The following is a 14,666-nucleotide window of genomic DNA, read 5'->3' as shown; positions in this document are numbered from 1 at the left end:
TGCATTTAGACACGCCATGACTGTGTAGCTTGTCTTGATTAAATGCAGTTGAGAAATTTCAGGTAAATGCAGCACTTAAATCCTTTGGGGCCTAACTGGTTTGATTCCTCTTTTTGTTAGTTTTATTTTCCAGAAGCAGCCTGGTCCAGATCTAACTGCTTGTATTGATTATTTACTTTAAAAGGTTCCAGTTTACAATATGGCTATCCCAAATAGATGGCTAATGCATAGTTTATAGATAAAATAACAAATACTTGAAGGGTTATTATATTAACCCGTTAAATAATTATACAGAGCAGTTAGGTATACAGTTACTAAATATAATAAATCTACGAAGGAGGAATTGTTGTTTTTTTTTTTACATAGAAATTGTTCCAAATGTATCCAGTTTTTAATTGTTCCTATCTGACCAAACAACAGCTGCTTGATGCTCAGTTCTTCTTGTTGCATGCTCTTTATCCTGCACACCGTCAATGAGGTCATAAAAGTGATTACTGTTGGGTTTCTTCAGGGCTTTGATATTTGAATCTAATGAGTGCAGCAGCTGGTTTCGTTGGCAGCCCAGCTGAGTTTTTTTCCTTAGGAAAAGCTTTAATCTCGTTGCTTCGGCTCATTTGAGAAAAGTTTTCCAGCTGAAACATGCCGTGATGATGACAGTCATATTGTCTAAGGCCTACCTCACATTCCAGATTCTTGTTTCTATCACTCCCCTACCTGTGGATGTATTTTCTCTGCAGTGGCTACTGAAGGTATCCAGGTTTAGTTTCCAGAAGCATGGGTTTGTTTATCACATTCGTAGTCGTCCTGTCAGATGCCTGCTACTGCAGGAGATGTTCCCAGACCTCAGGATTGCAGAGGAAAATGTTATGATTAGGTTGGCCTTCTCAGCCTCTACTGAATGTGTGTGGCATGCAGCTACAGAACCACAGCTTCTCCTGACTCAGTCAGGATCTGTCATCCTGGCTCCATGTTGTCTCCCAGGCCTGAGATGATCATCTCAAAGCAGGAATCTGTAAATGAATGATCTGCTCGGATCTCCTGGATGTCCAGGTAGTGCTGGAGATCAGGGAATCTGCTCTTGCTGGACCTGGTTCTGCTTTAATCACTCAGTTCAAAAGTGTGTACTAAGATCCGCTAGAAGAACAACAGGCCAGTTTAAACTGGTCTAAGATGTTCCATCCACCAGTCAGAGAAGGTACAACCTGGATCTAGAAGGAAACTTTTCTATGAACATCTAGTATCACCTTCACTGGCCTCTAGAAACTCTTTCAGCTACCTTTAAAAACTCGTTTAGTAACCCTTAAAACCGTCTTTAGCAGCCTGTCGAACCTCCTTTAGCAGACTGTAGAACCTCCTTTAGCAGACTGTAGAACCTCCTTTAGCAGACTGTAGAACCTGCTTTAGCAGACTCTAGAACCTCCTTTAGGCAACTATAGAACCTCCTTTAGCAGACTCTAGAACCTCCTTTAGCAGACTGTAGAACCTGCTTTAGCAGACTCTAGAACCTCCTTTAGGCGACTGTAGAAACTCCTTTAGCCGACTGTAGAACCTCCTTTAGCAGACTGTAGAACCTGCTTTAGCCGACTATAGAACCTCCTTTAGCCGACTATAGAACCTCCTTTAGCCGACTGTTGAACCTCCTTTAGCCGACTGTAGAACCTCCTTTAGCAGACTGTAGAACCTCCTTTAGCCGACTGTTGAACCTCCTTTAGCCGACTGTTGAACCTCCTTTAGCCGACTGTAGAACCTCCTTTAGCAGACTGTAGAACCTCCTTTAGCCGACTATAGAACCTCCTTTAGCAGACTCTAGAACCTCCTTTAGCAGACTGTAGAACCTGCTTTAGCAGACTCTAGAACCTCCTTTAGGCGACTGTAGAAACTCCTTTAGCAGCCTGTAGAACCTCCTTTAGCAGACTCTAGAACCTCCTTTAGCAGACTGTAGAACCTCCTTTAGCAGACTCTAGAACCTCCTTTAGCAGACTGTAGAACCTGCTTTAGCAGACTCTAGAACCTCCTTTAGGCAACTATAGAACCTCCTTTAGCAGACTCTAGAACCTCCTTTAGCAGACTGTAGAACCTGCTTTAGCAGACTCTAGAACCTCCTTTAGGCGACTGTAGAAACTCCTTTAGCAGCCTGTAGAACCTCCTTTAGCAGAATCTAGAACCTCCTTTAGCCGACTATAGAACCTCCTTTAGCCGACTGTTGAACCTCCTTTAGCCGACTGTAGAACCTCCTTTAGCAGACTGTAGAACCTCCTTTAGCCGACTGTTGAACCTCCTTTAGCCGACTGTTGAACCTCCTTTAGCCGACTGTAGAACCTCCTTTAGCAGACTGTAGAACCTCCTTTAGCCGACTATAGAACCTCCTTTAGCAAAATCTAGAACCTCCTTTAGCCGACTATGGAACCTACTTTAACAGACTCTAGAACCGTCTTTAGCAGCCTGTAGAACCTCCTTTAGCAGACTGTGGACCCCTTTTTATCTGCCTGTAGAACCTACGAGATTCTTTTGAGTATCATCAAGAGTAAGCTGAGATAAGGCAGACTGTTTCAAGGTCATGACCTTTAACTGTTAACTTTGACCTGTAGAGTCTGCGTTGAAGCTCCTTCCTTTCTGGACATTTCTGATCTCCATGCTCTAACCTTGGGCTGGATCTTCTCGGATCTCAATTCCTGAGAAAAATGGCTAAGATGTTATAATGTTTAAATGATATAATATTTAAATGTTATAATTCTTTTCTGTGTAGGATAATGGACTTTATCTTATTTGGAGATGACCTTATGACCCTTTCCTGGTTTTCGGGAATCAACAGTTGCTTCTCTAAATTCATTGCTGATGTCTTTTCCTCCTGGCATTGGTTAATGCTTATTATTTGCCATGGAGGCAAAGAAAACCCCTGCTTTTAGTGAGCCAATCACTGAAACCTTCTCCCATGACTGTATATTAGTTTTAAATCTCTTTTAAGCCCCCCAGAGGAACTCCCTGTCCCGTCTCTACCTTATTCACTGAGGAGAAACCAACCTGAGCTGACATGTCCTGACAGTTACTGTTACCTCGTCTGCTGAAGCCATTAACTCTCCTGCTGAACACGTTTTGACCTGCACCTTAAACATATTTAGATTCAGTAATTCATAGAGTCTAAGGAACACTTCCCACCCCCCTCACCTTGTTTTCGCTTTTATAGAAGAAACTCCTGGAAGAAAGAGCTCAGAACATGAAGCTGCTGAGGTCGTTAGGAAATAATGTGTTCTGGTCCCACTGCAGAGAAATTCTTTCCATTTCTTTATTACTATTTTACAGTCTCCAGGGAAGGAGTTCTTTCCACTTTACAGAGTTTAACATTTTACCTAAGGAGACAGATGTGTTTGGTTTGTGAAGCCTGGAAGTTCTCAGTCATAGTCTAACAGCCAAAGGTGGTCCATGTGACCCAGCAGAACAACTTACCAGACCCCAAGTGTCATGTAGGGGCAGAGCAGCCCAAAATCTTACAACATGAAGTCCAGACAGATCGGAAAAGATTCTCCAACCATGTTCCTGAACATCACAGATCTGAGGGAACGTTCTTAGTTCATTGATTCAAAACCAGAATCTTTCCAACAAATGTCTGTTAGTCTCTGGTTCTGAGGATCTTCTGCTCACATGGGTTTCTGAGGTTTCAGAACCGCACTGGAAGCAGAACGTAAACATGAGAAGGCTGCTGGTGACACCTTGTTGGGATCGATGTAGTTGTTGTCCATCCTTAATGCCACCAGATTAGTTTCCTCGTGGTTGTCCAGGTCGCAGATGCTTCCCTCAGGAATGCTTCTGGAATGTCCAAAATAAAGCTCAATTAGACCCAACTTACAACTTTTTTTTTACATTTTTTTATTATTATTATTAATTTACGTGAGAGTTTTTAATTCTGAGGATTTTCTTCACATCTGGGATTCCTTTACTATTCCACAATTCCCGCCTCCTGCTGCTCCGTCTGCAGTCTGTTTATTTTGCGATGATTTTTTTCTTCTTCTGATTTTCCAGGAAATGTTTCAAACATTAATATTTTTTTCCCCTATATTTTGTCCTTTAATTTCTTCTTTTTAAAGTTTTTCATCAAAAAATAATAATTTCTGTTTTTTGATTATCTCGAAATTAAATGGCATTCTCTTAGAACACCAACACATAAAGAAGGTTTTGTACGTCTATCATAACTTTGTATATAAAAAAAAAAACCTGCCTTTATTAGCTGCAAAAAGAAAAAGCTTGTTAATTACAACATTTATTGATGAGACATTTCAAGATCTGCTTTTATTTTAAGGTCTTTTGCTTGTATTCTTTTAATTTCTGCGTTTTTTTAAAGAACTTACTGGTTTTTCTAAGTGAAACACCATCAGAGAGCAACCCTTAGTCCCTTCTCCAAATATTAAAGATTCTCTACTCTGTGCAACGTTGCCAATAAATAAAAAAAAAAACCCTCAAGATCATGATACACAGCAAAATGAAATGAACAGAGCTTTGCTGCAGAACCTGATACTTTGCTCTGAATGCATGGCACAGGACGGGGTGAATAGATCAAAGAATATCCAGAGTTTGACAGATTTGCACCATTGATTCTTTATCCAAAGTACCTTTCACTTCGGGTTGAAAGCCGTCTACAGTAGCAGAAGGAGGAAGTTATCACTCCATTTAAAACTGCTGGAAACATCTAAACACACACAGCCGTTTTCTATGCTTCACTTGGGGCTTCAGAACTGCTCTACTAATCTTAATGTCTCACTCGGGACGGTCTAGTAAACTCAGTGCTGTAACGAAAGCTGGACTCAGTGAATTTAATTCCGTCCCTGCATGTTGCAGGAGCTCTAACTCCTCCTCACTGGAACAACACTGTAGCTACTGTGGAGGTTGTTGATGTTGGAGCACTGAGGATAAAGATCTCACAACTGGCATGTGGAAGAGTTTAGTAATTGTATCCACATGAAAAAAAGAAGAGGTTAAATATTTTAGTTTGGAAGAAAAATCTGCCTCCGTGTCGTTTTTTTTTTTTTTTTTTTTTCCCTTTACTCTGAGCTTTCGAATTTTCCTCAGCTTCTCTGGGTGATGAGGTGAGACACTAAGGTGGAAACTGGAATCGGCTTATTTTGTTTCTGGTTGTCAAGGCAACCTTTTAATGTTGTCTAGCTGGAGGTGATGAGTAAGTCAGACTGCTGTGTTGAAGGAAATTTACTGCTGATCTTGGTGGATTACAGAGGGAACGCGTGTGTCGGTACATATGGTGAATAAAACCTCTGTGGAAGTTGGTTCTCTACCTGATCCTGTTGCTGTCTAGCCGAAGAAAATGTAAGTTGGTCATTTCACTGATTCCAAGAGGGATGTGGATCAGCTGGTTGTGGTCCAGGCACATCTCCGTCATGGAGTGATAGGCGCCAAAGAATGACTCTGGCTCGATTCCTTCCCCGTCCAGCTTGTTGAAGGACAGGTAGAGGTATTCCAGACCGGGATCCATGTGGGCAAAGATGTATCCTGTGAAGGAATGAGAGGACATTTTGATCTGTTAAAGGTTGAAGTGTGTAAAAAGGTTTATTTATACTGTACTTTTCAGTAACAGGATACGGGATGTTGCAGAAGCAAACTAATGACAGCTGAAGAACAGTTGATCTACACAATAAAGTTAGTGCTGTCTCAGTTCAAATGTAAAACCTAAGACAAAGAAAATGAGCAATAAAACTGTTAAAAACAACAAAATCTATTTAACAATAAAAACAAAACCAAAGAATAAAATCATGTGCTAATTCTCGTCAATAACTCAGCCCCGTTTAATAATTCAGCCCTGCTGTAGCTTCGCCTGTTTTATCAGACTAATAAACCACATGTTAGGTTTATTCAATGATGATTATAAAATTAATGTGTGCTTATAAAACATTTGTGCGAGGGGATGCTCCACTCCTGTCTCATGATTCAGTCAGGAGACCATCCTGCCTTGTCATTCTGATGGAGCATTCTGTCTTCATGAGCTGATCGATTGTTCTGTCAGAACAATACTCTGTTTGTAACCATGTGTCATGTTCTGTTAATAAAATGCTCTGCGGAGGAGGTCCTGTGGGAGACAGTGTGTTTGAGTCTGGAGTTCAACTGTCTCTCCTTCCTGCAGGAATAAGTCTGTATTTCAGTTCTTCTTTTGCAAAAACATACATTTTATGAACCCCACACCACATCTACTGGATTTCTTGTGATGGTCTTCTACAGCAGCTACCCGTAAGGTTTTTAACAGACCTTTAAAACAATTTTTATCCTTTAACCTACCGGGTATTCTCTCTATGTTGTTTCCCACCAGCACTAAGTGGACCAATGACTTGGGCAAGTAGGATGGAACCAGATACAAGTCATTATGGGACAAATCAATGGACTCCAGGTTCCTGCAGAAAAAGACATATGCTTTAATGTCTAGACTGAACCAAACTGATAGTTTCTTAGACCCTGATAGTTGATAGTTGATGGTTCTGTTTAGGTCTGACCTGTGGTTGAACCAGGCCATGGGGGCGATCCTGGTCTCGTCCAGCTTGTTGTGTCTCAGAGAAATCAGGTTTAGGTTTGTGGTCTGATTTAAAACCGTCTCTGAGATTTCCTCGATCAGGTTGCTCTCCAGATGCAGCTCCTGAAGAGGAAAGAAGAACCGTCCAGCACTTTAACACTGCATTGTTGTAATATCCTGGCAGTGCTTTAATGTTTTGACTTGGTTAAAGTTGAATTTTAGAGCCTATTATCAGATGTTACGGTGGGTTGTTTTGATTCGTGACATGAAGAAGGTTTGTGGTTCTATGTTTGTAGAAGGTGTGTTCTAGATGGACCACTAGCAGCGCCCTGCTAGTACTCAGCCCTCTCTGTGGTTAACCTGAAGCTGTAATTAGTTGGCTAGGTCGGTTTCCCACTTATAAGAGGTTAAACATCACAGTCAAGGAGGAACTTATTTGATTTCACAGAGCATGAAGCAGCATGAATCTCTGAAAACCTGATCACAGTGTATATCTCCTGGTACAAATGTTGTATTTATTTTTAACAATTATTGCTCTAGTAGATAAAAATTGCTTGATTTCTTTTGGTTCTTCCACTTTGGCATATTTTTTTTGTTTTAGATTTTTCTTCTTTTTTCCTCAGCCTTCTGAAACACTAAAGCTGTTTATGTTTTGCTATCTAAAAACAACGGGATCTTCAGGACTTGGCAGGGATTGACTTTCAACTTCTTCTGGGAGTTCCTTGAAGGCCAGGCTTTCCAAAGGATGGACACAAATCTCAAATAAGTAATCAGCCTTCGGGTGCATCAACCAAACCTATTAACTCTTATTCACCAAATTAGACAAACCTTCTTTCCTTCAGTTTCATGTTTTGAACTTCTATAATGGATAATTTTGAAAATGTTATACCAGTAGCGACTTAGGAAGGCCTTGTGGAATAGTGCGGAAATAGTTTCTTCCCAGTCTGAGGTAGAAGAGCTGAGTCAATGGTGCAAAGGCCCGCGGTCTGACGTTCCCTTCACTCAGCAAATTCCCCTCCAGCTCCAGAATCACCAGGTTCTTAAGATCTGAAACAGGAAAAAAATGGTGTTTAGCTAAAATAAAAAAAATCCACAAGAGAGATGGACTAAATAACCTCATGAATACAATTAAACAGTAATAAAGTACAAAGCTTAACAAGCCACCAATCCTGTCTGGATGGTATCTCTTTACCTCGGAAGACGTTTTCATCTATTCCTCTCAATTGGTTGTCATTGATCTTCAGTTCCTGCAGAGTCGGGGGGAGGTCAGGTGGAACCACGTCTAGAAGATTCTCATCCAGGTACAGACGCCTCAGCATCTTTAGGCCCTGCAACAACAGACCGGTCAGACTGGGAACCATTTAAAGGACAATGTTTGGATCTAAAAGCATTTTTTAGTGTTTGTAGTGACAGCCCAACATATGTTTAGGTCCTTACTATGTCATTCAGATATTTAGCTGTAATAACACCAAATCTGAATAAGAGCTGCTAAATTGCACATTCTATTTATTTTTAGTACTTACAGAAAGGGGGTGTGTTTTTCTAAAAAGATCGCTGTCCAAAAGACATGCAAACTTGATTGTCCCTCAAAGGGGAAATTCTGGTGTTACATCAGCAATATGATTATAGAAAAAATGGTCACATGAATGTGGACCTTAGAAAAATGTATATGAATAACATAATAGTGAAGAGTTAAAAAAGAAACACATCAAATACTGTACAGTGTTTTAACAATATAAAACTGTGCACCTGGAGAATAAATAACCAATATCCAGCTATGGACATTTTTTACAGTAATGGGTATATTTGAAAATAGCAGCAACATCAGAGATGTAAGGTAGAAACTGTGCATAATAATGATAATACTAAATAATACTACAGTTGAAGCCAAAGTTATGAACTGATATAAAATAAATTTATCCCCAATATTTTGCTTTTAAGATAAAAAAAAAAAGTTTTCATCTGTCAATATGCTCTAGAACTCCTCAAGTGAAAACATTTTAGTTTCAACTAGTTTCATTTAATAAAAAAGTGTTCTTTATTGAACCTTTGGCTATCTGATTATTAATCAATTGATCTAAATAATAATCACCAAATGGATCGATTTGCAGAATAACGGTTGGAGTCAGCCCTAGTTTATTACACATAAACATGTCTGCTGGACTTCAACCCAATTGGGACCACAGAGAAAGGAATGGAGCCTGTTGGTCTCTGCTACTTCTAACCAACATGTCTTACTGTGAAAGCTTTGGGATTGATCCCAGCAGAGGTCAGCTTGTTTTTCTTCAGGTTGATCCATTCCAGGTTGGGAATGCCGTTGAAGGCTTCTGCTGGGATGCTGCTGATGTTGTTTCCTGCAGATTAGAATAATGTTAGTCCAGATAAAAACCATGAAGACGGTGTTGGTTTGTTCTCTGTAAGAATCTGAGAATAATATATCTAATAGTTTAATGAGGACATTTCCTGCTTCATGAACTCCTGATTACCAGACAGGATTCAGATCTTAGCAGGGTTTTCCATTCAGGTTGTAGCAAGTTTGTAGCACTAATTAACATTTTTGGTCCTGATTCGAAGTAAAACAAGGTTTTTTTTGTGTTTTAGTTTTATGTTGGTTAAAATTATCACCAATATTCAACATTAGTTGAAGTGGGATTCCCTGCTAGAATATTCACCGCTGTCTGGCTGTGTCTGCATCCTCACCTGCATCATCTCCACAACCTTTGTGTGTTTCGTGGTGCTGTTTTTAGGATTGTTCGCCTCTCTGGTTCTTTCTTCACTTGTTTATTCTTTGTCCATTGGTCTTGTTGTCCTCTGTTGTCTTTAAGTTAATTTTTCTCATAGTTTGTCTAGATTGTCTTGGCACTTAAATACACTCACACATACTACAACTTGCAAAACTCCAAGTAAGAGTTTACAACCTCTGAAGTTGTTACACTCCTAACCAGTCGGTGGCGGTACGCCACTAGAGGGTTGTTTGCCTACTACTGTTAGACAAGAAGAAGAGAGAGGTGATGTAAATAGAACCATTGATTGAACATTTTGTTCCATTTTCTTCATCTTGTTTTCTTGTTTAAAGGCAGCAAGCAAAAACGTCTAGGAGCATTAAGGAGTGTAACACCTTTATCTGGGGTTTTAGATTCCTTCTTGTACATCTGTGATTCATACTCAAATAAAATATAGACTCTAAATCATGTCTGAAACTGACAGAGTGACCCACTTAGAGCAGTAATTATACCAAAGTTGTGAAATAATATATGAAAATTTTGCATTAGAGTAAATTTTTTCCCCCTGAACTCTTCAAGCGGGAACATTTTACTTTCACTTGGTTTAATTTCATAAAAAATATACAAAAGGAACATTTGGTTATCCAATATTTAATTGATTAATTGAAAAAATAATCAACAGATTAATCAATTGGAAAAATAATCTTTAGTTGCAGCCCTGTGCTAAAGTTGACCTTTTATTCATAACTTCTAAACTTCTATTCTCACAGATTAAGCATCTGATGTCTCATGAATTAGACGTTTAATACACGGAGAAAATTCATATTCTGAATTTATACAAGTTTATTGACCGACATTTATAAATTCAGATACCTATTCATTAGTTTTTATTGGCAGTTATTCTACGACATAACCTCGACAATTTAAAATGCAAGCAGACTGTCTGAGCAGCAAACAGTATGGCTGAGATATGGGAGCCTTTGCTGAGTCCCCCTCTGTCCCCCGGTCGTCTGTCTGACTCACCTTCCAGGCTGAGAGACTTGAGCTCCGGGATGCTCAGAGGAGGGAAGCGGTTCAGGTTGGCGTTCTCGCAGGTCATGGTTACGTCTGAGATGTCGCAGCCTGCAGGGAGGCCTCCTCTGATCCACGTCTCTCTTTCCTCCTCTTCCTCCTCCTCCACCTGTAGTGTCACATCTTCCTCCCCCTCTATGTCTTCTGGCTCCTCCCTCAGCTCCTCTGTCACAGCCGGAGGTGTTGGGTCTGGTGAGGGGATGAGCTCTTCTTCTGAGGGCATCTGGAACACATCTCCTCTCAGCCACACCTCCACCTCCTCCTTTGCCTCCCTCTGTTGCTCCTCTTCCTGCTGCCTTCTTCTTTCCTCTTCCATCCTTTGTTCCTCCTCTCTCCTTCTCTCTTCCTCTTGTCTCCTTCTTTCCTCTTCCATCCTTCTTTCCTGTTCTCTTCTTCTCTCTTCCTCTTGGCGTCTCTCCTCCTCTTCTACCTGTCTCCTCCACTCCTCCTCTTCTTTCTTCAGCTGCAGCCTCAGGGCCTCCTCTTCCTCCCTCCTCCTCTCCTCAACCATCTTCCTTTGCCTCTCCTCTCGCTCTTTCCTCTCTCTTCTTCTTTTCTTCCTGCCCTCATCCTTCTTCCTCAGACGCTCCTCCTCCTCACGGTGCTCCTCTTCCTCCCGCCAAAGGATGCTCTGGATCTCCTCCTGGGTCAGCGGGATGATGGGCTCACTGGGGTCACTGGGAACTGAGGAGTCACCAGAAAGTTCAAGGCTGAACTCGGAGTCTTAGGGTGCATGGTGCCACGGGGCAGCCAATCAGGGAGCAAGGAAGGAGAGAAAGAGAGAGGAAAGAGAGAGAAGGAGATAAAGAGGAGAGAGGAGGGAGTAAGAAGGAAACTACAGGAGATGGTATGAAGGACAGAGAGGCAGGGAGACAGTTGGACAGATGGACACAGACGGGTTTGTGTTAGTGCTGCAGACAGATTCCAGACCAGCTGGTTGAAGCTACAGAGCAAAGTGCTGCTGTAGACCGGTCCCCTCCTGAAACATCTGCCTCTAAGCTTGGAGATGATCTGGACTGAGATCCTCCAAGCAGCCGCGCTCTGGAGCAGCTCTGCTGACTCTCAGTTTGAGCTCAGAACCAAACGACGGCGGTTCCTAAGCTCAATCGATGAACGTCAAGCTTGGTGAAGCTGTTTAAACTGGACCTTTATGCACTTTGATATTAAAACATTCATTCATTTTCTTAAAGATAATAAATGCAATAACACCAGTTCATGGAATCTGGAAAATTCTGGGAACGTCTGAAATTTTATTACAGGATCCTCCAGGTTTTTAACAGGATGGAAAACAGAGCAATTGTCTTTGGAGAAATGTTTGTTTTGTTCTTCTTTCTCTTCTGGGAAACTATCTAATAATGACTACGCAAGTACAGGATTTTTTCTGTATTTTTCCGACTCTTACCTTAATTTTAAGGTGTCGCAACCTTCTGTTCCAAAAAAATACCAAAATTTCAGGTGGTTCTTGGCTTTGTATTTAGGGTTAAATTTCATGCAGCAGCAAATTATCTGAAATGGCCTTTTTTTTAATATTCTCTAAATGCTGCTGTTTTCTCTCAGCGTCCTGCTCCTTCTGCCACTTTATGCTGTTTGTTGCTTCAGACCCTAACAGGAAGTGGTCAGGCTGTAGATATTACAAAATAAGAGCACAACACACATGACCCGGTCAGCTTCATCAGTGTGCTCTTATTTTGTAGATATTACAAAATAAGAGCACACTGATGAAGCTGACCGGGTCATGTGTGTTGGGATCAGCTTGATAATTACCCAGTAACAAACTGGGATCATGTCACAGGCTGCATGAACTTTGACCCCTGAGTGTGGAAAATCCCATTTGTTTGCAGGGGGTGGGGTTTTGTTATTCTGTGCATTTTTATTTAGCAGGTTAATTCTATTCCACAGGAGTGTTCAGTCATTATAAACCCTGTTATGCTTTTATTTCAGTTCTAATACTTTTATTTATATTTTACTTTATATGGGGCATTTTTTGGTAGAGATTTCTATTGATTTATTTCTTATTCATGTGTTTTTTCTGGACATTTGTATAGATTTTAATGTATAACATTTGTCACGTAATGTTTGATGGCAGTGGTATCTGGACTCTTAGAAGCAGCTAAAGACCCACACTTTTATTCTTAAGCAGGATTTTCTAGTTTTTCTAGTTGAAACTCATAGTTTTTGCTTTCAGAACTTCTGATTATTTTCTTCTCTCCCTCAAAATCTTTGTTTCTGGGAACGGATTCAATGCTTCCTGCAAATAGAATTGCTGTCTGCAAAAATTAAACTACCTCCCAAAGTCTGACTTCCCTCTTCCCTGTTTTCTCTCTCCTAATGGCTATGATCGATATCATTGCCTAGCAACCATTGCAGCCAATAGATGGACAGTTCTCATCTGCAAGGTCAAAGCCTTCTTTGGGTGTTTCATGGTTGCCTATTTTTATGTTACCTCTTCCAAGAAAGAACAGCCTGTCTTCTTGGTTTAAATGCTCTTCTCAGGCTGTGGTCCAGTTGAGTTGATCATTTCACTCAAATCTTAATATCTCTATAAAACCTCTTTTTAGGACACATTTTCCGTCTCCTATTATTACCACTTTGCTTTCATATAAATATGGCTTTATTCTAATAAAGAATTGTATTTATTTCTGTCTTCTGTGTTTTAATACAAAAAATGAAACTTCCGCAAAAAAAAAAAAAAGACAGAGGGTGGCTACGTTTTCTTCTATTGGATGCAAACAATTATCGAAATTAATGTAAATGAAAAAAGCAAACTTTTAAAAATATTATGACTTAAAAGAATATTACTTTAACATTTAGTTTCATTTTGTCAACAAATTCTTAGCAATTAATCTGCAAGACATAAAACATGTATTTTGGAATATATTTTAAATCATAGGTGGTTGTATCATTTTTAGCCATACCTATTGACTAAATGTCCTAAACTGACCATGTAAAATTAGCAATATAGTAATGAAAGATTTTCAATATGAAAGAATTAAATTTAATTTATCATTCTTAAATTTACTTTGGTAAAAGTTTTGAAAATAAGAAACAATATCAAATCAATTGCACAAAATTTAAAAAAGAGGAAAAGTTGTAAAAAGATTAACATACAAATATATCTCTGCCAGAGAACCTGAGTCATTATTTGGCAGAACCACTTTTATGAGAAGCAGCATTTTAAAATCACCTAATCCAGATATTGTTCCACTCCTTCTGTTAGTAAAGTGGAGAAGAAGTTGGCTCTAATCCTGGCTGTTCTCCATCCAGCAGGAGACATTTAAACTAGTTTAGTTGTTTGCATTTATCCCTGGAGAAACTTTGCCTGCTCAGAAATTAAGGATCAGAACCTCAGAATCTAAATTATCCCTTAAAAGATGCAACATTCAGATACTGTTCATCTTTTTACATGTTGAGGGGGAAAAAAATGTGTGACTCCGTGTGACCTTCAGAAAGCCTGAAGAAATGTTGATCTCATCCTTTTTAAGAGAGAGCAGGAAAGCCTGGCTGCTTGGAGGAAAATCTGAATAAAACAGGATGAAGAGACGGATCATTTTTTCCCGGGTTTCATAAAGAGACGTCATCATTTACACCAGTTTCCTCCACCCACTGCCTAAAGCTGTAAACTTTCTGTTTTATGTCTGACCTTATCTGATGCAAACCCCCAACATAGATGTACATACAAACATGTTGAACACGTCCACAACATGTGCGCTAGCTGGTCCAAAATGTGTGGAGCACATTTTTAAAGCCATGGTGTAAACAGGAAGCAGCATGCTGAGGCCTCAGAGACAGAAACTGGAACCAACTCCAGATTTCTGAGATTTACAGTCAGATCCAACAATAAAAAAACATCTGTGATGCTAAAAGTGAAATTAGTTCAAACACTATTCATCTCTGGTTCCTCTGGATGCTGCACCATGGCGCTCTCACATGTTGTGTTTCTACCTGGCTCCATGCAGACGGGGCAGCACCGCCCTGCAGGGGTGACGGGGGACGGGCAGTGCATTCTGGGACAGCTCATCTCATCACACACCACCCGTCCTTCACTGCACAGACACGTCACACACGGCGACGGAGACCAGACGGCCAGGTCGAACATGGTCAGCCCGCGGTACACGCACTGGCCCTGCTTACCTGGAGCAACACAGACATGTTGGGAGTCCATTTAACATCAGGGTTACTGTTATTTACATTTGCCTCATCATAACACCAACATGTAGCAGAGCTGAACCTCCTCCACTGGAAAAAATCGAAATCTAGATAAGTCGTTTTTTTCTTAAAATAAGTGCATTTGTAGAAATTTCCATTCCATTGGCAAACTATCTCATTTACCTACTGAAATTAAGGGTAAATACACTTAATTTAAGAAA

General features: G+C 40.2%; 1 protein-coding gene across 4 annotated transcripts in view; it reads right to left on the bottom strand.

Annotated features, from left to right (window-relative positions):
* Window positions 1-3,269: 3,269 nt before the first annotated feature.
* The window catches only part of ecm2 (extracellular matrix protein 2, female organ and adipocyte specific), a 28,365-nt gene continuing 16,968 nt past the window's right edge, over window positions 3,270-14,666 (bottom strand). For 2 of the 4 annotated variants that reach the window (XM_038272016.1, XM_038272017.1), the window contains exons 4-12: window positions 14,242-14,430; window positions 10,252-11,022; window positions 8,744-8,859; window positions 7,698-7,833; window positions 7,395-7,552; window positions 6,489-6,628; window positions 6,277-6,389; window positions 5,283-5,496; window positions 3,270-3,804 (exon numbers count right to left, since the gene is read on the bottom strand). In XM_038272016.1, coding sequence (XP_038127944.1) covers window positions 3,636-3,804; window positions 5,283-5,496; window positions 6,277-6,389; window positions 6,489-6,628; window positions 7,395-7,552; window positions 7,698-7,833; window positions 8,744-8,859; window positions 10,252-11,022; window positions 14,242-14,430 — 2,006 coding nt within the window. In that variant the 3' untranslated portion in view covers window positions 3,270-3,635. The remainder of the gene's footprint in view (window positions 3,805-5,282; window positions 5,497-6,276; window positions 6,390-6,488; window positions 6,629-7,394; window positions 7,553-7,697; window positions 7,834-8,743; window positions 8,860-10,251; window positions 11,023-14,241; window positions 14,431-14,666) is intronic. The other 2 variants (XM_038272018.1, XM_038272019.1) reach the window with 2 other exon arrangements.

This window comes from Cyprinodon tularosa, unplaced genomic scaffold (assembly GCF_016077235.1).
Source record: "Cyprinodon tularosa strain WSP-4 unplaced genomic scaffold, ASM1607723v1 ctg814, whole genome shotgun sequence".
Taxonomy (NCBI): Eukaryota; Metazoa; Chordata; class Actinopteri; order Cyprinodontiformes; family Cyprinodontidae; genus Cyprinodon; species Cyprinodon tularosa.
The sequence above is the reverse complement of the archived record's forward strand: the minus strand, read 5'-3'. Positions and strand labels throughout refer to the sequence as shown.